This window comes from Desmodus rotundus, chromosome 12 (assembly GCF_022682495.2).
Source record: "Desmodus rotundus isolate HL8 chromosome 12, HLdesRot8A.1, whole genome shotgun sequence".
In the NCBI taxonomy this organism is placed as follows: Eukaryota; Metazoa; Chordata; class Mammalia; order Chiroptera; family Phyllostomidae; genus Desmodus; species Desmodus rotundus.
In genome coordinates this window covers 39,795,106-39,817,840 of record NC_071398.1, presented here as the reverse complement: position 1 = coordinate 39,817,840, position 22,735 = coordinate 39,795,106, and the positions used below count along the sequence as shown (strand labels likewise).

The 22,735-nt window shown below is 51.9% G+C and overlaps 1 protein-coding gene and 1 long non-coding RNA gene across 4 annotated transcripts; one reads left to right on the top strand and one right to left on the bottom strand.

Annotated features, from left to right (window-relative positions):
• Positions 1-1,285: 1,285 nt before the first annotated feature.
• Positions 1,286-21,966, bottom strand: DEDD2 (death effector domain containing 2). Of its 2 annotated transcripts, XM_045185443.3 has the most exons (6): positions 21,811-21,966; positions 20,840-21,204; positions 19,243-19,365; positions 15,249-15,389; positions 12,968-13,035; positions 5,089-5,439 (listed from the first exon to the last, which is right to left on the bottom strand). In XM_045185443.3, exons 2-6 carry the CDS (start codon positions 21,165-21,167, stop codon positions 5,227-5,229), a joined length of 873 nt encoding a protein of 290 aa, XP_045041378.1. In that variant the 5' UTR covers positions 21,168-21,204; positions 21,811-21,966; the 3' UTR covers positions 5,089-5,226. The 2 variants fall into 2 exon arrangements, with proteins under 2 accessions (XP_024433329.1, XP_045041378.1); XM_024577561.3 differs by lacking the exon at positions 12,968-13,035 and having other exon boundaries at positions 1,286-5,439; positions 21,811-21,965.
• Positions 7,395-18,564, top strand: LOC123478411 (uncharacterized). Of its 2 annotated transcripts, XR_008425743.2 has the most exons (4): positions 9,506-10,108; positions 11,875-11,942; positions 12,854-13,084; positions 18,212-18,564. It is a non-coding gene; the product is annotated as an uncharacterized lncRNA (long non-coding RNA). The 2 variants fall into 2 exon arrangements; XR_011650686.1 differs by lacking the exons at positions 12,854-13,084; positions 18,212-18,564 and adding an exon at positions 7,395-7,511 and having other exon boundaries at positions 9,947-10,108; positions 11,875-12,557.
• Positions 21,967-22,735: the final 769 nt, after the last annotated feature.

Genomic DNA, 22,735 nt, shown 5'->3' with positions numbered 1-22,735 from the left:
CTGACAATACCGTATCGGCAAGGATGTGAAGAAAGACAACTCTCACCCAGTGCTGGTGGGAGAGTGAACTGACATGAACACTTTAGAAAAAGCAGTTTATAAGTATGGTAGACTGAAGGATGTCTGCCAAAAACATGTCCTCGGCTTAACCCCTGGAATCTGTGAGTTATCATATGTGGCAGATGTGATTAAGGATTTTTTTTTCAAGTTTACTTATTTTTAGACAGAGGGGAAGGGAGGGAGAAAAAGAGGGACAGAAACATCAGTGTGTGGTTATGTGCCCTGACTGGGGATTGAACTGGTGACCCTTTGGTTTGCAGGCAGGCCCTGAATCCATTGAGCCACAGCAGCCAGGACTGAAGTAAGGATTTTGAGATGAGGAGATTATCCTAGATTATTCAGGCGGGCCCTAAATGCAGTCACACATATCCTTGTAAGAGGGAGGCAGAGGGAGACCTGACAGACAGAAGAGGAGGAGATGTGACCGCAGAGACACAGAATTGGAGTGATGCAGCCACAAACCTAGGATTGCTGGCAGCCACTAGAAGTGGAAAGAATCGAGGAACAAGTTCTCCCCTAAAGCCCCCGAAGGGAGAATAGACCTGAGAACAACTTGATTTTGGCCAAGTAAAACTGATTTTAGATTTCTGGTCTCCAGAATTACGAGAGAATACATTGCTGTTGGGTGAAACCACCAGGTTTGTGGTCGTCTGTTACAGCAGCTCTAGGAAACGAACATCGGCAGTATCTACCAAACCCGAACATAGTCATACCCATGTCCAGCAATTCCACTTCTAGGTATTTCCCAAGAGAAATGTAAGCATTTCTCTGACATTCTGCATTCACCAAGAAACATACAGAAGAATGTTCACAGCATTATTCATAACAGCCCCAAACTGGAAGCAACCCAAACAGTCATCAGCTGTGCAATGCATGAACTACTTGTGGGATGTCATAAAAATGATTCAACTACAGCCCTGACCAGTGTGGCTCAGTGGGTTGGGCGCTGTCCTGCAAAACAAAAGGTCACGGGTTCAATTCCAGGTCAGGGCACGTGCCTGGGTTTCAGGCCAGGTCCCTGGTTGGGGGCAAGGGGTGGGGTGTGAGAGGCAACTAATTGATGTTTCTCTCCTACTTCGATGTTTCTCCCCCTCCCTTCCCCTCTAACTATAAATAAATAAAATCTTTTAAAAAATAAATAATAAAATGTATCTCCTACAAATAAACACATGGAAGAACCTCACACACACAACGCTGAGCAAAAGAAACCAGACACAACAGAAAACACATTTTATGTCATTTATGTCAAGTGCAAAAAAAGATAAAATTAACTATATCACTGAGTAATGTAGAACTAGAAAGTTAAAGAAAAGCAAGACATTATTACTATCAAAGTCAGGATAGCCCTGGCTGGGTAGCTCAGTTTGTGAAAGCACTGTCCCGATACGCCAAGGTCGGAGGTTCAGTCCCTGGTCAGGGCACACACAAGAATCAACCAATGAATGCAATACTTGGAACAACAAATCAATGTCTGTCTGTCTCTCTCCCTCAAAAATCAATTTTAAAAAGTCAGGATAGTGTTCCCTGCTAAGAAAAAAAGGGGAGCTGTGACCAGGAGGGAGCACATGACAGAAAGGTGGCACAGTGCAGGGTGGCTTCTGGGGTACAGGTCTCATATCCCTTAGCATGGGAGACAGATGCTTCACAACAACTCAACTGTACATTTATGTTTACACACTTTTCTGAATGTTATATTCACAACTAAAATGTATCTTGGTGGTGATGGTGATGGTGGAGGTAATTTTCAATAGAGTGAACAGGAGCTTCCCAATCCATGAAGCATTCCTGGGTCCTTCCACCCAGGTCCCCGGGCCTCCACCAGCCTCTGCTGCTTGTTCAGTTACTCTGGGCTGAGTCACAGTGCTCTGGCTCATCCACCAGAGCAGAAGCCAGCACCAGTCTAGAGTCCTCTCAGGGACCACAGCAGAAGCCAGCCCAGGGCCTGGCCCACGGGAGGTCTTGGGGAACCTGTGCTTCCACACCCAGGCACACTGGGCCTGCTTCAAGTTTCCACCTTATGCTGTAATCTTCGGGGCCCATGGCTGTCTGCCAGCACGTGGCAGCACGCAGCTGCTGCTGCAACAAAGAGGTGGCAGGCTCTACAGTGCCACTTGCCTTCGACTCTGTCCCTCTCTCTCTACATCCCATTCAGGAACATTCCCTAGGGTTTAAGCAAGGTTCTCCGCCTGGAGTATCTCCTCTGTCATTCTGTTGAACTACTCATCTTTCAAGAGCCAGCTGCAGGCTGCTCTCCATGATACCTTGGCCTGCCTTCCTCTGAGCTCCCAGAGTCCCGTTTCCCTTAGCTGCAACCTGTCCAGAAGTCTTTCTGGACTTCTGAAGCTCTTTGATCTCCTTGGGTTATCCTTAAGGCCTGGGTCTGACCCATTTCTGTGCCTCAGAGGTCAGGTCACCCCCAGCGCCAGGTGCGAGCTCTGGCAAGCCCAGAGGGGCTCTACAATGCAGGTTCTCAGTGGGGATGTGGAGGAGTGAGGCATTGCCTCACGGTTCTGGCCACTGGGACTGCACTGCGCCCACGCACTCCAAAAGCCTCAAAGTGACGCTCTTACTTCCCACATGCACGTGCCAGCCAGGAGGCTGGCCAGGAGGAGCTGAAAAGGGAACCTAGAGAAAGGGGGTGGGGTGCGGGCTGAGGCAGGCAGTGGGGCAACTAAAGCAGAGGACAGTGCCAACTCTTCTCCAGTAAGGGGGCTTGCGGGGCCCATCATTCACTAGGGTTTGAGACAGACACCATGGCCCGAGGGAGAAGCAGACCCTGCAATTAAGCTCAGCCAACAGGCAGCAGTTCCTACCCTGAAGCACAGCAAGCCCCAAGTAAAGTTGAACCCCAAGCCTGGGAAGGTTCTGAAAAGAAAGCCTACTGAGACCCAAGCCAGAGAGTCCCCCAGCTCAAAGGGAGGAGGAGGGGCGCAGAAGCTCCCATCACCCTCCCAATCTGACTTGGCCCACGGGGGGGGGGGGGGGGGGGCGCTGCCTTCCACCTCAGTGCTGCTGCTTTATCCCCCAGGCAAGTCACTTCCCCACTCTGAGCCCATTTCCTGTCAAACTGAGGGTAAAATCCCTACTTCACACAGCAGTCTACGTATTAAATAGATCTTGAGTATGCCCAGTAGACCTGAGCTCCCTCCCAGAGACGGTGCAGGGAAAGCGGGGTCACACAGTGGGCGGCTGGACCAGGTCTTGACTCCTGGCCAGGACTCACCCACTAAACCTGCTGCTTTATCCCTTGTACGTTGACACAGGTCAAGGGTCCAGGACAGGTTCCCAGGTGTAAGCAGGTCCACCCCTCCCCACAGGAGAGGCCAAAAGTTAGAACCCCTGCCTACCCCACCCCAAGCTCCCCTGTCCTGGCTCCCTTCCCAGTCAGGAAAACTCCTGGGTGTTGTGCAAGAAACTCAAGTTCCTAAGCCCGTAAACAAGTGGTGGGGCAAGAGCAGGAGGCCACAACCTCCTGCAACCACAGGGGGGCAGGAAGAAGTATCTGATTTCAGGAAGAGAAAGAATAGATCCAGATCTGAGAAGGTGACTCCAGAAAGCGGTATGTGGGGAACCACCCGGGGAGGGATTCCAGAGAAGCCAGGCTGCCGATCTGTTTGGTTTCCAAACCTCTGAGCTGTCAGCCCCAGCGACAGCTGGCCCACATCACCGGACAAGTTAAAAATACTGGTACTCTCAAGGAGCAAAGCCTGTGTCAGCGGGGCTTCAAGTGTTTGTGACTCCAAGACAGTACAGCGGTACCTCGGTACTCATCGTTAATTAGTTGGTGACGAGTGCCGAAACCGATGAGTACCTAGTGAAGCATTTTCTTTCACTGGGCAGCATCAAGACTCACACCAGTTCTAGCAAGTGTGACAAGTCCCAGAACACTTTTCTCACCAAAACGCAGTGAGTACCAGGATTGACGAGGTCTTAAGCCAATGAGTACTGAGGTATGACTATACTTCCTTTGACAGATGAGGAAACTGAGGCCAAGACAGGACAAGCCTGTGGTGGCCACTGACAAGACGACCTAGCATCCTGCTCACCACCCTAGAGCCCAATTCTGGGCCAGGAACTCCAGGACTGGTAGTAGGCCCAGGCTCTCTCATCAACTCCTTCCTCCAGCCCATTGAGAAATGAGTCCCAGGGAGCCTTGTTGCCCACCCATGCCCCTTCCAGGGCAGTTTTATTGGTGCCATTTATAAAAGACTTTTCCCATCAGCCCCCAAGCCTTTGCCTTTCTCCTTCTGAGAAACCAGCTGGCTTCTGGTCCTGGCCCTGTGGGCAACAGTACACTTGGTCTGCTAACTGCTGGCAACACCTCATACTCAGTGTAGGTCCTTGTGCAAGTCCATGCCCAGCTCTGGGGAGCAAGGGAGAGGGGAGTGTGCCAGCCAGGTCTGTGTGTGGAAGGTGGGCAGAGCCCTGGCTGGCTGCAAAGATGTGTGGGCAAGGTGAGCAGGCCCCACATGTGCCCCAGCTCCAGTGCCAGGGGTGGCTGAAGCCCAGGGTTGGGGACAGTAAAATCAGAGATCCTGAGAGAGAAGCCCTTAAGCCAAATAAGTATGTGGAGCAGGCCAGGGCAAGAGCCCAAGAGAGATTTCCACGGGGGCAGGGTGTGCACACAGCCCAGGGTCAAGAACACAATATGCAGGGGGCCCTTGGTGACTATGTGGCTATGTGCCCTTCCCTTTGGAATTGGCATGCTGGAGCCCCTGGCCTCCTGGAGCTGAAAGAACACACCTGAGGGTGGGGGTGGGGGAGCCTGGGAAGGAAACTCAGCTGGAAGTGGTTTAGGCCTCAGAGCCCACATCCTGTCAGAAAAGCAGTCAATGAGCCAGGCTGTCAGGGGGGCTGGCCATCTGTCTATCTCAGTCCTCAAAGCTGCTGGAGTGACAGTCCCCTAGGAGCAGAGATGGTCTTCATCCTCTCAGGAAGAAGGTGGCCCAAGAGCTAGAAGGTGGGGTCAGTCCTGCCAGATCCAGGATCAGGAGGCCTCCGACAGGCGCCGTCCCCCTTCCTCCTCCATGAGCAGCAGGCGGCGTCGGCCGGCCTCATAGTCAGCCTCGTCCACACTGACCAGCAGGCGGACAGCCTCCCGGCCGACGGCCTCCCGCAGGGCCTCAGTTAGGAACACACCCCGCAGGGCCTGCAGCAGGGCACCACTCAGGTAGTCCCCCCAGAAGGCGTCCAGATAGGAGAGCTCCGAGAACTTGATGTCACACACCACGGAGCCCAGGTCTCGGGAGCGCAGCACTGCCGTGGCCTGCCCAAACACGTCCAGCTGCCGTGCCAGTGCCTGGGGCCGCCGAGATGCCACACCCTGCTCCAAGGCTGGCCCATGTTCGCAGTACTCTGCTCGCACCCTGAGCCGGATATCTGTGGAGAAAAAGGGACTCGTCAGTGAGGGGCTGATACCCAACACAATGCACAAGAGGACTGCTGCCCCTCCTCCCTCCCCTGAGCCTCATCTGCAGGCTGCACTGCACCTGCCCCACATCCTTCTCCATTCCGGTAACCACACCCAAGTATGGGTGACACCCTCACGTGGCTTTCCTCCTGTGGTCTGGCCTGTTACCTCCTGACCTGGCGCCCTCCTCTGCCCCTCACATGCTCCACTCCAGCCTCACCACCTCCTTGCTGCCCACTCCCCCCACCCCCAGGCAGGTTCTACGCAACCTTGAGATGCTCTGTACCAAGTCTGCTCCCTCACTTCCTTCAGGTCTGTGCTCCAATGTCACCTCCCCAATAGGGCCTATCCCAACCGTCGCAGTTACAGCTTTACTACCACCACCCTGGCTCCCAGCATTCCCAGTTCCCCACACCCTGCTTCATTTTCCCAAGGCGCTTACCACCTTCTCACCTACTCTAAGCTTCCCCTTCCTGTCATGCTTATCACCCATCTCCCCACAATGTAAGCTCCCTGAAGGACATATTTTTGTCTGTTTTGTTTACTTCTGTAGCACCATGGCATATAGTAGGTGCTTTGTTCACTTGCACAGACCTGCGCCACACAATAGATGCTCGATATATATTTATGAAAGAATCAAAGCATGAATGAACGACTCCCCTTTAGGCAACCAGCCTAACCCCTCTCCCACCTTCAAATAGTGACATTCATGTGAGCCAACCACATTCCCAGCCCCACCCACCAAGCAAGCACCAGACCCAGGAGACTGAGGCTCAAGCTGAGCTGGCCCTATAGGAACCAAGTGCTCTCTTTCCAGAAGCTGCTAGAACCATGGGCTGTAAAATGGCAGAGCTGCTGAGGGCCCTCCGTCCCCAGGAAGGGAGAAAACGAAGGCTACACAGGCACGGCCAGCGGTACAGAGGGAAAGACCCCTGAGCTCATCACATGAGCTGCAGAGCACCTGGAGTTTCAGCTACACTATCTTTTCTGCTGAAGCCAGCCTGAGCTGAGTTTTTGTCACTTACAGTGCTGCCCTGACCCGCCCAAACAAGATAGACGGCAGCTCTGTGCGGTGGACAGAAGACACGGGACTTCTACAGCTTACCCTAATGTGACCTCAGGCACATCACCCCCCTTTGGGATTACTGAACTTGCACCTGTGAATCGGGGCTACTCACACATGGCGCAGGCTGTTCTGAGGATCGGCTGCAGGCTGTAAGTAACAGCAGTGCACACCACAGAGCACCGACTACCTGCCAGGCACCACGCACAGCACTGGACTCCTATGAAGTCACCGAATCCACAAACGACCCTGTGAGGCAGGCCCCATTACCAACCCCACTGCACAGATGAGGACATGGAGGTAAAGAGAAGCGCAGCGACTTGCCCGAGGTCACATGCTCAGGCAGTGGCAGCACAGGACCAAAGCTGCTGAGCCCCTCATGCCCCAAAGAGTAGTTCAGGTCAACGGAGCCAGTTCCAACCCAGGTACTAGCCATGTGACCTGGGACGAGTCAGTCTCTCCGAGCCCAGGTTCCTGCCTAAACCGGGGACAATCCCTGTCATGAAGGGCTGTTAAAAGGATTAAAAAGAGCAAAGAATAGAAAGAAACTAGCTGACACGGTGCACGCACCATGCCCACAGGCGCTCCAAGAACGGTTGCCTCTAACAGCTCCAATGTGCTGGGTGCTTTACCTCAGGGGATTCAGTGGGGTTAGCCCTGTGGGGCAGGGGCCACATTCAACGCCTCTGACAGATGAGGAAACTGAAGCACTGGGAGGGGAAGTGTCATATCCCAGACTCCCTTTACATTTCAGACCGTGTGAGCAGCAGAGCAGAAAGTAGAAAGCAGATCCCTGCTCCCGGAAATGACTTCTCAACACCACCCACTTCCTCCTCCCACTCCAAACCCCAAACCCTTCCTCTTTCTGCCTTGAGAGGAACCTCACCCTGTCTCCTCGAAGCCCAGGGAAGCCTGCCTGGCCTCAGCCCCAGGACTTTGCAGGAAACTCAGGCCCAGCTCCCTCCATCCAAGGGCCAGGTAAGACCTCTGGGCTCACATCCTTAACTCCTATGAGTTTCTGACCATGCCCTCTATTGCTGTGGGCTGGGGAACAGGGGACTGGGAGGAGCAGCACCTGTCCAAGGCCACACGTGGCTGCTCAGTGGCAGAGGCACAGAGCCAAGTGGCGGAGTCAGACAGACCTTGAGGCGAGTCCCGGCTCTGCCACTCTCTAGCTGTGAGGCCCTGGGCATGTGACCTCACCTCTCTGAGCCTCAGTTTCCCCATCTGAAAAACATAAACAAACAAGAGGTCCCTGCTACACAGTGGGGTCATGAGGAGTCCACAAGGCAGCTGGTGAAACGCCTGACCCAGCGCCTACAACACCCAAGGCACTCGGAAACCGACTGTGATTCCAACACCCACCTCCAGCCCCACAGCCGCTGCCCGGGTCTCGCTCTCTCCTGCCTGCCCCCAAGCCAAACTCCTCCTTCCTCGCCTCCTTCAATCCCAGCTGCATCCTCCTGTGCCACGAGGAAAGTGCTCCCAGCACAAGCCTTCACTCACTCTCAAAAATGACCTGCCAGCCTTCTCTGCCCAGAACCACCCACTCACCCATCATGTCCTGCCCAAGTGAACCCCTCCTGGGTAATCTTTCTCCTCAGCACAGGCTGCTCTGAGACCTGTGGCATAAACTGTCTATTCACTCAGGACCCCCCCCCCCAACAACACTGGGGGGACGGAGAACAGAACCAGGGTGGAGTCGTGTGAGTCTCATTCGTTTGTCCGTTCATTAAACAGCTATTTCCACTGTGTGCCAGCGACATGGGGTGATACGAGCACCCTGCCACAGGAGAAACTGGGAGACGTGTGGCTCCCGGGAGAGCGCACTTCCCATGGACCTGGCCATGCCCACGTCCCTTCCCTGTCTTAGGCCCCTGAGTCTTCACAGAACCTTCATCACCCCGTTTACGGAGGAGTAAACCCTCCGCCGGCCACAGTCCCACTGGGCACACAGCACGGCAGCACACAGAGGCCACACGCCGTCTGAGCTGCGGCTCCACCCCTGGCCCTGGGTCACAGCACACGTGCAGTCTCCCCTGGATTCCTCACCAACGACTCAGTGACGACAGGTGACGCCCTGGCAGTTCTGACTGCAGGCTGGCACACACTTCTCACTGACTTGACCCTTGTCATCATCCCTTCACTGCTATTAGATAGTGCTGTTATCCTTTTCGCAGATGGGGAAACTGAGGCACAGGGCATGAGTCACCTGCCCAAGGCCACAAAAGCAGGAAACGGCAAAGCAGGAATTCCAACCGAGGTGCCTGGCTACAGGGCCCGAGCTCTTAACTACCCGTATCTCGCTTGCTGCCTCTCACAACAATACACAGAAATCTGTAATTAAAAAACATTCTCAGGGTGCGGAGAGAAAATGACAGAGCACGAGGTGTAATTTAGACTGAAATGATCAGAGAGGACCTCTCTAGGAAATGACGCTAGAAGTGAAATGTGAATGAGGACAAGTCGGCTGAGACAGAAACACTGGGGGAGAGAAGAGCAGCATTCCGGAAGAGAAGGCGGCAGATGAAAATCCAGAGGCAGAAAATGAACTTAGGACATTCACAAGCTACAGTCCAGTGTGGCTGCATCATAGTGGAGGAGGAGGGCACAAGGGGACAACGGGAGGGAGAGAACTGACCACACCCTGGCAGGCCATAGCAGGGAGTCGGGGACCTCCCACGGTGACCACACCCCTCCTCACTTCAGTGGCCTCCTCTGTGAGACATCCCCGCCCTAGCACCTGCTCTCACGGGCCCACTGTGAGGATTCCAGGGATGGATGCAGGTAAACAGCTGAGGTTGGTACCTGGAACTCGTTTCATCCTTCAAGGGCATCAGGGTGTCAGGAACAGGGCAGGGCAGCAGTCCCAGATGGAAGTAGAAGACATAGAAAGAAGTGGATAGACTGGCCCACATGTGACAGTGAGGGGTGAGGCAGGAAGAACACCCAGCAAGCATGTGACCTGGGCTGGGGGCTGAAGTGCTTCCTGTGGCCAGAAACACCAAGCATTTGTCAGCAGTCCCGTTCCACTTGGGCAGCTGCAGGGAAATGCTCCCTGCCCCCAGGACCCCCAGGACACAGGGCGGGGGTATGTCTTCCTAGCAGGAGAGCTATCCCTGTTTCCAGCACTCAGGTGGGCCTCAGAGAAAATGGGAGGGACATCCCAGTGGGAGACCAGGGAAGACAGGAGGGATAGGCCCTGGGCGAGGTGAACAGGTGAGCAGCCTTGCACACTAATCCCTAAACTAGGTGTGGTTTGGGGCCAGAGATAATCTTTCTCAGGTCTTCTCTCTGGGAGTTCCCAGTAGGGCCACTGGGGACAAAGACAACTTGAGCTCCCACGGTGCTTGGTGGATAGAGGCAGCCAGTGCACTCCAATAAAAAGACCCCTGCCCTCCACTGACACACAGGGCCAGGACCACCCCCTCTGGACAACAGCAGCACCTCTCCCTTCCCCAGTCTCTTCCCCAAGAGACAGCCAGAGTCAAGATGTCAAATGAGAAGTTCTTCAACCTCTACTGAAGTGATGGATGACGGCAATGAGGACACACTGCTCTCAATGTCAGAGAAAGGTAAGAACACACCACCTAGGAAGTGAGCTTGAAAACAATGAAACATCAAACCAGAATCTGATCAAGCCTTTCCAGCCCCAACTACCAATTTTTAGGAAATACAGACAACAGAGAAATACATTCAATCAACCCTAGCACAGGATGAAACTGGCAAAATGCAGTCTTTGGGAAGGGCTGTGGGACAACTATTCTTTCTTTTTTTAATCTTCACCCAAGGATATGTTCATTGACAAGACGGAGGGGGGTAGGGAGAGAGGGATAGAGAGGGAGATGGAGAGAAAGAGAAAAGAGAAGAGAGAGGGAGAAAAGAGAGAAACATCAATGTGAGAAATATCAGCCATGGCTGGTGTGTCTCAAGAGGACTGAGTGCTGGCCTATGAACCAAAAGGTCACCGGTTCGATTCCCAGTCAGAGCATATGCCTGGGTTGCAGGCCAGGTCCCCAGTGAGGGGCGTGTGAGAGGAAGCCGCACACTGATGTTTCTTTCTTTCTCTTGCTCACTCCCTCCCCGCCTCCCTAAAGATAAAATAAATACAAAGAACTTACACGCATGACCCATGGACATGAACCATGGTGGGGGGATTACCTGAGGGGATGGGAGATGCTAGGTAGAGGGGGGCAAAGCAGAAAAAACTCACAACTGTAATAGCATAATCAACAAAGTATTAAAAATAAACTTTGGCCCTAGAACAAAAAAAGTAAAAAATAAAAATAAATAAAATCTTACACAAAAAAACAAAACCCTGCAACCTAGTTTTATGCCCTGATGGGAAATTGAACCCACAACCTTTCGCTATATGGGACAATGTTCCAACCAACTGGGCAACCCAGCCAGGGCTGGGACAACTTCTTTCAACAAATACAATGCAAGGTGGGAAAGACAGAAAACAGAGATGGCTGGGGAATCCAAAAGATTAGGAGAGACTTAGGAGAACCAATTCTTGTGAGACAAGTGGAAATGTGAGCACTAATTAGATATTTGATATTAAGACACTAATATCAAGTCAGCCACAAGTGGACAACTGCTAAAGCTGGGTGATAGAAAATGGGGTTCATCACACTAGTCTTGCGTGCTGCTTTATCTTCTCCACAGAAAATGTCGAGGGAAAAACAAAGCTCAGCCTGTCATTCAAATCCTCTAAGTGTTTCCCATCATTAAAAACAATGCTCCCTGGTTGGTGTGGCTCAGTTGGTTGGAGCGTCATCTCTGTAACTGAAGGATTATGGGTTTAACTCCCAGTCAGGGCACACGCCTAGTTGCAGGTTCGATCCCTAGTGTGGGCACAGACGATCCTCAGTCTGGGCACATACAGCGGGCAAGCAAGTAATCGATGTCTCTCTCTCTCAAAATAGCAATGAAAAAAAAAAGTCTTTGGGCAAGAATTAAAAAATAAAAATCAAACTAAATAAATAAATGAGAAGCCCAGGCCACAGCTCACAGGCTCTGCAGGATGGGCCCCTGCTTACCTCTCCTGCCCTCACCTCCTAGCAGCCTCCCCTCACACCCTCCACTCCAGCCTTGCCAGCTTCGCTACCACCCCTCCACCACCACCACACTCCCTCTGGGGCCTGGGCTCCTGCTGCCCCTCTATCTGAAATATTCCACCCCAGCCATCCGCACCCCCTTCCGAGAGGCCTTCCTAGACCACCCTATCTAGAAAATGCATCTAAAACCACATTTTCCATCACTCTCTACCCCCTTTTGCCCCCCTTTCTCTCCTCAGCTGACATCAGACATCTCTCCCTTGGCTTTCTCCTCCCAACAGAACTCAAGCTCCTCGAGGGCAAGAGCCTCCAGTCCCTGCCGCGCCTCGCGGGAGCACTCTACACACACGTATGTGGTTACCAAATGAACGAACCTGAGTGGGCCCAGCCCCACCCGTCACTCTGCACAATGAGGGCCGTCACCCCCATACACCTCAACACTGTCTCGAGAATTCAAGGTCAGGCGGGTAGCACACCGGGACAGTGCCCAGTAGATGGCCCTGAAAAGGACATGGAAACTCTGAGGGCATGTGTCCAAGCCCAGGACCCCACCCCACCTCTGTGTCCCCTTCCTCACACGCTATGGCCCTTGGGAATTTAGCCTGGTTCTACTGTAACAGGGTACAGAGTGGGGAGTCCCCAGAAATAACAGAGTATATTCCCCACAATCCTTGGTGGGGGGAAGAGGGAGTGGGTGACATGGCCTTTAAAATACTTTACATAACAATGGCAAGTAAACAGCTGCACCTCCACCCAGGGTGAAAGGTGTACGCCCCAGGGACAAGGTGTATGTGTCTTTAAGGGCACACAGTGACTTGTGACACAGTCAAGAGATGTGGATGCCCACCCCAATGCCCCTATGTCACAGGAAACTATTGCCCTGACTAAAGACGGTAGCCGAAAGAAGATAAAGGATATGGAAGAACAGAACTGGCAAAAGTAACACATCATAGGAGAAGCCGGATATGAGGTCACATAGGAGTTCCGGGCTGAGCACTTAAAGGAAGGGTGGGCTGAGAGGGTTAAGTGGACACCATAAGGAGAGAAAAGGGGGCAGAGGAGGGCCCAGTCTGCCATGAGGTCTGAGTGTGTAGAGAGAAGCCATGCAGGCTGAGAGAGAGGAAGAAGCCACGTGGGAGGAAAGAGAGTAAGGAGAGAGCTGATGGAGTTGGGCAGGGACCTGCCTGACCAAGCACAGATTCGTGGGAGATGTTTGGAGCTGAACTGTGACCAGGAATGCTGACCCCTTCTTCTCTGAAGGACCTACACAGAAGCCACGCTCTTGGGGCATGTGCCTCCCTGGACTCCACCGTGACCCAGTATAACACGGCATGTGACTTTCTGCACTGCTACATGGAGGCGAGGACAACGCACCCCAGGTCCTGGAGGAGAGAGCTGCTGCTGCGAGGGGACGGCGACTCTGGAACCCACAGGTGCACTTCCTGAAAGGATGGAGATCTGTTTACACAGCCGCAGCCGGCTTAAGAACAGGTAAGGACGTGGGGGACTTCTGGGCATGGTTTTGGCTCATAGCCTTTTGGGGAGCAAGGGAAGTGCTGGGTCTCACGGGAGAACAGGGCTCTGAGCAGGGGTGCTCTCACCCCCGCCCAAGGTTGGAATCCTATTAATAAAAGCCTGTTTCCATTAATACTAATTGTTGGGTCAAGTGTAAAGGTGCCACGTGGCCGAGACCCAATTTGCTCGGTTACACTACCACTAAGTGGAGTGCAGCTGACTGAGGGTTAAACCCCAGAGCTATTACAGGTGAGGAGGGGACAAGCACAGCAGGATCCTTCCTCATTCAGGTCTACAGGAGCCTTCTATCACCCCTGGGACTGGGCCTCATTAAAGGTAAGCCATCTTTGCTTTCAGAGGGAAAGACCAGGGCCCTAGTGGGGAGAGCCTCAGTCCAGCCCCACCCTGCCTGGTGAGTCAGCACTGAGACCTGCTTACCCAATCCCCCCATCAAGGGCCAGCCACACCCTATGAACCACCACCTTGCCCTCAAGGAACAGACCTGATGCCTCTGCAGACGAAACCCCTCCCAAGTCTCAGCTTGGCTTGCTCCCTAGGGAGGCAGTGACTCCCTGGGCAGCCCAGCCAGCCTGGTGACTCTGATAATTATCCCTGACTGGGAGGCAGGGCGAAGTCAGGACAAAGCAGCCACCCCTCAAGGTCTACTGGTCTCTTCCTCTGACCTGCCCAGTACAGTCTCACCTAGGGAATCTGACTTGTAGCCCACAGCCTGCTAGAGGGGGGCGGGGGAGGCAAGACATTAGGAGTGGCAGGCATGGCCGCTCTGCAGATACTCAGAGGAAGCACCTGGGACCAAGATTTTCCAGGGAGTGCAGGGCTGCTTCAATCTGGGACCTTCGCCTATAATTCTACCACCCTCCCACCCCGGCCCGAGCATCTCACCACCTGATCCCATGTCCACAGGCTCGCCCGACTCAGAGAATGTACCAGAGATGTGAGGGGGAAGTGTGTGAGAGAGTGTTCCCACCCAGGCCTGTGCCCTTCCCTCAGGACAGGTACAATTTCTCAAGGGCAAGGTCTGAGCCTGTCTCCACAGCACAGTCCCCTGCCCACACAACCCACCCTGTCTGCAGGTCCAGTCAGCTGTACATCCCTCTTTCCTTAGTCCACCCCCTTCCTGCCCTCTCCAACGTGACCACCTCTCCTGCTCGCTGGAGCTGAGCAGTCTTGTCACTCATTTGCTGCTCCCACTTTAATTTACTTCCCGCACCTGACAGGGCATGTACCATGTGCCCAGAGTTATTCTAAGTACTTTACAAAGCCTAACTCATCTATTAACTGGCTTTCCAGATGGGGTCAGAGTTCCTTCAAGAACAGGTTTCAAATCACCTCAAATTCCTTGGCAGCACTTGCTACGTGCAATAAAAGCCAAACTCCCACCCACTTGGAGACCTACCGGGCTACTCCACCCGATCCCCATGATCCCTGCACTCTCTTCCTAGGACTGTCAAAAATGAGTTTTGGTTTCACTGGTCTGTCACTCTACTAGAAAAGGGGTCACCTCCCCTAGGGCAGGGACCTCACTGCTGTTCCTGTACACAGCACAGTGACAGTGAGAAGGGAGAACGGGTACACAGGCCCCGGCCGGGCACTATTCTGAGTATATGACATGTGTTAACTCATTCTCTCTCAACAACCCTGGTTCGAAGATACCATTGTCAGCCTCACTTTACACATACAGTAACTGGGGCTTGGGGGGGGGTTTCAGTCACCTGCCCAAGACCAGACAGCTAAGGCCAAGAGGTAAATCAGGCAGCTTGCCCCAGGATGCCATTTTCACCCCCACGGAAGAACTGATCGCTGAATAAATATGCCCTTGCAAATGTTTGCTAAGTAAACAAATGAAACTGGCGGCAGGCAGCAGGTTGTCAGGGAAGGCTTCTCGGGCAGGTGGCATAGGGTGCAATCCTTCAACTACAGGCGGAATGTAGATAAGCAAGATGGAGAGAGGAACAAGAATTCCACTGCCAAACAGAGGGATAAGAACTGCTGCCTGCCTGCCTGCTAGATGTCACTAGGTGTACCACTCCCCAGGCAAGTCCCCATTCTTCCTTTCCTGTGGCTCAGCAGCCTGCCCCAGGCACTGTCCACGCACTCCCCGAGCCCCAAAGATACCTACCGCAGGTCACTTTGCCTTCTGAGGTGGGTCTGGCCTGCTCCTGCTGCTGCCGGGGGGCGGATGGGCCCCCTCTCCGCCGCCGTCTGGCACCACCACTGGGCCGACCCCGACTCCGCCGCTGCCGCTTAGTTGGGGGGGAGCCTGAAGGGAGAAAAATGGGATGGTTAAGGACCAGATGATAGGCAGAGCACCACGGCAGGTTCCCAGAGCCTGAGGAAGAGTTCGAGGTTGGGCCCTGTGCTGAGAGACCCTGGGTGAGCACCTCTGCCTCTGCAGCCCTGTCCAAATGACGGGGAGTAAGTACAACCCAGCATCATCTAGAAGGGCAGGCAAGCAGCCCCACCCCCACCCCCAGCAATGCCACTCCCAGATGTAAGCATACAGAAATCCGGCACTGTCACACCAGGAGACCAGCATGGTGACAGCCACAGGGCCTTGTTCATAGCTTGTCAGGGCATGCATTTGAAATCAATGTAAATGTGAAGCGGAAACAATAGAACAATTTCTAGCTAAGGGACAAAAGAGGCATCTGCAGCTTGTTCCACTTCATATAAGGAGGGCAAACAAAGATATATATATATATATATATATATATATATATATATACACACACACACACACACACACACACACACACATATATATATACACGTATTTGCTACTTTTGCATATAAATTAGAAATGAATGAAATTCATTACCTATTTACTGGAGAAAGGAACAACAGAAGTAATACTTCTAAGAACATCTTTTTTACATAGTTTAGTTTTGACATAGTCAAAAAAATGTTTTTTAAAGATTAGTCAAAAATTTTAGCCCTAGATGGTGTGGCTCAGTGGATTGAGTGCCGGCCTGCAAATCTAAGGGTCGCTGGTTCCATTCCCTGTCAGGACACATGCCTGGGTTGCAGGCCTGGTCTCCAGTTGGAGATGCACAAGAGGCAACCACACACTGATGTTTCTTTCCCTCTCTTTCTCCCTCCCTTCCCCTTTCTCTAAAAAAATAAAATAAATCTTTAAAAAAAAAGATGGTGAGCATCAGAAAACCTGGATAACTAAGAAACAATTCAATCAGAACTGCAGATATTTAGGTTTAAAAAAAACTTTTTATTTTAAAGATAAACCATAAAATCAGTAACATACAGAAACAAATGAAACTAACCCTATATGAAACTGTAACATAAACAGGTAGAGAAAATAATTATTTCAAGTTACTTGGAGGATCATTCTGAATGCAAACTCTCAGTGAGAAATACTCTCAAGGACAGAACCACAAATCTGTGGTTTCTTTCAGTAGAGTCAGCAGTGGAATTGTAATTTTGAAGCCCCTTTTTTTTAAAATGTTATACAATAAAGCAAATAAATCCATATCTCAAAGTTATTAAAAACCAAGATTTTGCCCTGGCTGGTGTGGCTCAGTGGATTGAGTGCCAGCATGCAAACCAAAGTGTCACCGACTCGATTCCTAGTCAGGGAGTGTGCCTGGGTTGCAGGCCAGGTCCCCAGTGGGGGTGCGTGAGAGGCAACCACACACTGACGTTTCTCTCTCTCTCTTCTCTCTAAAAATAAATAAATAAAATCTTTTTTAAAAAAGACAGATTTTCAGTGTAAAAGAGAAAAATCCTTGCACTGTATGTTAATTTTGAATTAAAAATACTAATACAGCCCTAGCCGTGTAGCTGTGTAGCTCACTTGGTTGGAACGTGTCCTGAAACTCCAAGGTTTCAGGTTCAATCCCTGGTCAGGGCACATACGAGGATCAACCAGTGAATGTATAGATGAGTGGAACAGCAAATTGATGTATGTGTGTCTCTCTCCCCACTTCCCCACTCTCTCTCTAAAAATCAATAAATAAAATTTTAAAAAATTTAAAAATACTAATATGCATTTTTTTTTTTTGAAGAGAAGAAAGGAGGGAGAAAAGAGGGAGCGAAACATCGATGTGAGAGAGAAACATCAATTGGTTGCCTCTCTCATATCACCCCAACTGGGGACTGAACCTGCAACCTAGGTATGTGCCCTGACCAGGAATCAAACTGGCGACCTTTCACTTTGCAGGATGACATCCAACCAACTGAGCTACACTGGTCAGGGCCTAATATGAATTTTTATTTTATTTTTTTAAAGACTTTATTTATTTACTTTTAAAGAGAGGGGAAGGGAGAGAGAAAGTGTGGGAGAGAAACATTGACGTGTGAGAGATACATCAACTGGTTGCCTCTTGCATGCCCCCAAATGGGGATCCAGCCTGCAACTCAGGCATGTGCCCTGACTGGGAAATTGAACCAGTGACCCTTTGGTTCCCAGACCAGCACTCAATCCACTGAGCCACACCAGCCAGGGCACAGCTTAATATGAACTTTTTAAAAGCACAGTTTCTGATTCTGTTCACTGAAAGAGCCCAGAAACGATGCACACACTCAGTGCACAGATCTTGGTCTCCAAGTATCACTGCCTCCAGAAGAAAGCAGCTGTCTCGAGGGGCTGATTACAGGACTGGGGGAGGGAAAGTGCAGGTGAGGGCCACATCTTGCAACGCCGCAAAGCGGGCAGCACCCAGTGCATGATGGATTCGTCAAAAAGACAAAGGAGCTAGCCAATCTAAACAATGACTGATTGATTATAACACAATAAATAAGTAAGAATGTGTGAGTCCATAGTGATACTCCCCATCAAAAAGAAAGGGGGGTGGTGGTGGAAAGAAAAACTCCTCTTGAAAAAATTCCAGCTAACAGATGTAGGAAAATGAAAGAATTAGAAAATCACCATTTTCCAAACACCAATGTAATACCTGGTTCTAACAGGAATGGATGCTAAGCCCACAGGGAATCCTGTTGGAAAACAGGATGTGCCAAGGTGTCAGCCCACAGATTGTTTACTAACCATACAGAGGGTAAAATGTCCCTTTGCAAAGGACAAATATGGCGGACACCACCTTAACCAAGTGATCAAACTTGCCCACACAGGACAATGAAACCAGACCTTCCGTTTCCGGACGTGCTCCAATGCGAAGTACACGGCATCAACTAAGAAGCATTGCTGCCAAAAACATGGAACCTGAATTGAATCTAGCCTCCAGACCAAATTCCCACTTCACAGGAAACATAGGGGACAAAGGGACAAGTTAAATGACACCATTAGAAAATTATTACACATTCCTAGAAATAATCGGGACATTCCACAAAACAAGTGGCCTGGTAGGATCAGGAAGTCAATGTCGAGGGGAAAAGGAAAGGGCATGGGTTGGGGAGGAGTTTCATTTCTATAGTAAAAGGTTAAGGAGACATAATAACTAACAACTCAACTATGAGTGGATCCTGAAAGTGAAGATAATCTTGCAGAGATATGAAAATGGACCATTAGGATATCAGAGAATTAACTGTTCACCTTCTCAGGTATGGTAATGGTCCTGAAGTGGTAGAGAAGAATCTCCTTATTATCAGAACACAGCTGTTAATTTAGGGGTCAAGTGTCCTGATGACTGAAACTTACTTTCAAAGAGTCCACCAACAAAAGAATTACATATCTATACATAAAACAAAAGTGGCAAAACATATCTAGAATTACTGCATCTAGGAAGAGAGGAACATGTTCACTGTACTAATCTTTTAATTTCTCTATGTGTTTGAAGTTATGTTTGAATAATTAAAAAACCAAGCTGGGGGAGATTGGATAAATTATTAACTGGCATCACAATAAAAAATACCAATTAGTTACTCAACATGAATAAATCTAAGAAACATGTCCAGCAAAGACAGCTATGTGAAGAACAATAAACCCATGGTGTGATGCCATTTAGATGAAATATAAAACCACTAGAAACAACTCCATATGTTGCTTCTGGACATGTGCTTTTGTAGGAATAATGAATACACAAAGCAAAAATGAGACAGAATGACCCCTTGTGCCACTTTCTTGATGGGCCAAGATGGGGGCAGTTCATCAGGGTTCAGAAGGGAGAGGGAAGCTATCCTCACACCCACCCAGCTGGACTCACCTGTCTCCCATTGGTCCTGCTGAACATCTGAAGAACTGCTAGACTGCCGACGGCGACGGCAGCTGCCTTCCGTCCTCTTTGTAGAAGAGCTGGAGGTGCCGTAGTTATAGCGTTCTGGAGACACTGCGAGGAGAGAAAAATGGAGAGTAGTATTCGAAGCCTCTGGCCCCTCCCAGGCCCAGCCTCCAATTCCTGCCCCCTGAGGGGAACACCTACCCAACAGGGTGCCTGAGTTCCCCAGAGGTCAGAGTCCAGACACCCATTCCCTCTCCACTACCTCTTGCCCAGTGGTTGCTCAATGCTTCCCAATACAGAGGAGGAGCCAGTCAGAGCTATTTTGTAAACTGAGTCATGGTCAGGATCCCTGCAATGTTGCCTGCCATCAACTGCCCCCAGCTCTCCCTGAGGCCCCAAGGAGTAAGCAGGCCTCTCTCCTCAGGCTCCCCAAATCTTCTCTTCCAGAGCCTGACCTCCAAACGTATTTTTCCAAAAGCGATGTCAGCTCTTCCTTAGCGCTGCCCTTCCCCTGGTTATCCAAATCCCATGGGCTTATTCTGGGCAAGGGAGCCTCGCAATCCCCCTCCCCAAACTAGCCCCTGCACCTCACCAAGTAATCCCGCCAAAGCCTCAAAGCCTCAACAGCTGAAGGCCTGTGCCCGTATGGGGCTCCTGTGCTTTAAACCCTCCGGCTCCTGGCCTTCTCAGACAGTGTCCTTCCCTCACAAGGATTAAGGGCATCAACTCTGGACACAAACCAGCCGAGTGTGAATCCTAGCTCTCACTTTCTAGCTGTGTTATCCGCAAGCCTGTGATGTGGCTTCTCACCTACCTCTCTGCCTTTTCTTCAGTCCCCTCTGCTTGTGCCACACTGGCCTCTGATGACGCAAAACTCAGGCCTGCCTCAGGGTTTCAAAGCTCGCCTTTTCCTCTCCCTGGGATCTTCTATGCGCTGTGGCGGCATTGCAGCCTCAGTTTAAATGTCACCTTCTCAGAAAGGTCTTGACTGGTTACTCAGTAAAGGGAGCCTGCCCTCACTTAGGATTCCCTTCTCTCTATATACCACTACTTTGTTCTAGTCTTTCTATACCCACATGTAGAAATACATTATTTTTCTATTTTACTATCTGATTCCCCATTAGTGTGTGCCTCGCTAATAAGCACTTTGTCAGTCCGGCACACTGTACCTCCTGTGCCAGGCACACAGGACTCAGTTCTCGATGTGAGCAGGCTGCTTACCTTCTCTGAACCTGCTGTATTCCCAGTCCAGTGGGAAGTAACAGGACTTCCTCATGGGACTACCAGGAGGATATATGGTGATAATTTATAATGAAAGACTTACTCTGCGGCAGAAACAAGCCCTCCATAAACAGTGGCCACAAACATCATTATTGCTCTGGCAAAATTCCACAAGCTCACCCCTCAAAGCTTTGCCTCCTCCCTCTCATGTTTCTCATCGAAACGCTGGGAGGAGGGGATAGTGAGGTGGGACATAGGCTTTCTGACATGGCCCTGTCCATATCAGGAAACCATGAAGGCTCAGATGAGGAGCAAGGCCCTCTCCCCACTGTAAGTCTATCACCTTCGCGTTCAACCATACCTGGCCGGCGCCGCTTGCGCGCCAGATGCGGTAGCAAGTCGTGCCGGGCCAGCACTCGCAGGAGTTGCCCCAGGAGCCGCAGGTTGCTCTCGTCGCACTGCCCGCGGCGCTCCAGCTCCAGCAGCAGCTCCAGGCCGCTACGGGCATTGGACAGGCCTCCGGCGGCGCCGGGGGCCTCATCCAGCAGGAAGGCCAGCAGATCCAGTTCGCGCTCAGTCAGCTGCCCGCCCACCACCTCGAACATACGATGAAGCGACAGCATCCCGTAGTAGTCCAGGCACTCATCCTCCTCCCAGCTCGGGGCAGGGGTCGACCCAGACAGCGCCATACCCGGGGAAGGGGGTGGAACAAGCTCGAGCCAGGGCCTAGAACCCACTCAGCAGGGAGGGGGCAGTGGTCAGCAACGTGGGGACTCGAACGCCAACCTCGCCAGTTGCGTACCCCAGTTCCCAACCCGCGGTGCAGGGCCACCCTCACACCCCAGAGGCCTCAGCCTCCCAACCCACCCCCCGGAAGGGCATGGTATCGTCCAAGGTCCCCTAGTAACAAGTCGAAACGCCAGACCTCACTGGACCTCCGACCGGGCCGCAGAGCCCGAACGCCCCTCCCCAAGTGGTATGTTCCGAACCAGCCTCCGGAACCGATCAGGTGATTCGGTCCGAACAAGCCTGGGGGCCCATCCCGGGGCACTCTAACGACTGACCTTTGACTCTGGTTAGTACGGTCCGGACATGCCCGTGGGCTCCGTCCAGCGGTACTATAGGCCCACGGCTCCACCCGAGTGGTACCGTCTGAAAGTGACCCCCGGGCCCCTACAAGTGGGACCGACCAAACCAGCTCTCACCCCACACAGGTGGTGCTGACTGAACCCGACCCCAACCTACTGTACGGATGGTACCGCCCTCTCCCCAGCGCCCAGGTTGTTTCGTCTATCTGCCACTATTCGCCCATAAACCTATCTGGATCCTCACCGGAATCCGGCGTCTGACGACTCCTGGGCGACGGCCGCAGCCACTTGTTTTGGATCTTTCTGGCACCTTCTCTATTATTACGCCTGCGTCACCTCGCCCCTCCTCCTTCCCCCAACTCGCGCAGGTGCGACCGCCACGCCCCTTACGCGCAAGCGCAGAGTGAGGCGCTCAAGTCCCACCCCTCGAGGCCCGCCCTCAACCGTAGAGTCTGAGCTGTCCTGTGCTGCGCCTGCGCAGAGCGAGATCGGTTATGCGTGGGGGTTGGAGTTGGTATAAGATTGCTGAGGTGCTTCTGCCAGTTCGTGATTAAATCTCTGGGTTCTTGTTACCCCACGTCACGACCTTTTGGAACTACTCATTTCATGGACTACAGTCCCTTCCTAATCACGACCTAGGTTCCCACAAGTACCATTACCCCCAACTGCCTATGGCAAAGACCACAGTCATGACCAACCTTCCTGGCTCTGCATAGTGCCCAGGCCCTTATGATCAGGATTTAGACGCTCCTCCTTTAGATTGACTGCCCCTGACTCCTAATGGCAACAAGGAACCTGCAGTCCAACTGTGCCATCTCATGATTTCAACTGGAATCCCTTCTCATCCAACAGAACCCTCAACCCCCGTCTGTAAGTTCTTTCCCTGATCAAGACTCCCGCATCTCATGTTAGGAACCAGTACCTCCTTCCTGATTGCAATAGACCCCTCCATCCTGACTGTGCACCTCCTGAGGGCGTCCACCACAAGCCCCCCTCCCCCATAACCCCTTCCAGTCTGCCCTCCAAGGTCACGGGACTTCCCAATAGCTCCTCTGTAACCTGAACCTATTAGTTTCTTTCTGGGGAAACCAGGTGTCTTATCAGAAGAGCTAGAGTCCAGGCTGCGAGTATAAGCGTCCTCACCAAGGCGGAGTTTGGGGAATGGCGGC

What these genes read in the sequence shown, in the direction of transcription:
- DEDD2 (XM_024577561.3), bottom strand. Translation starts at nt 21,167, where the DNA reads ATGGCGCTGTCTGGGTCGACCCCTGCCCCGAGCTGGGAGGAGGATGAG. An exon ending in GCAGGACCAATGGGAGACAG is followed by an intron (nt 15,390 to 19,242) that starts GTGAGTCCAGCT and finishes TTCTCCCTTCAG; the next exon opens with GCTCCCCCCCAACTAAGCGG. An exon ending in AGAAGGCAAAGTGACCTGCG is followed by an intron (nt 5,440 to 15,248) that starts GTAGGTATCTTT and finishes TTTTCTCCACAG; the next exon opens with ATATCCGGCTCAGGGTGCGA.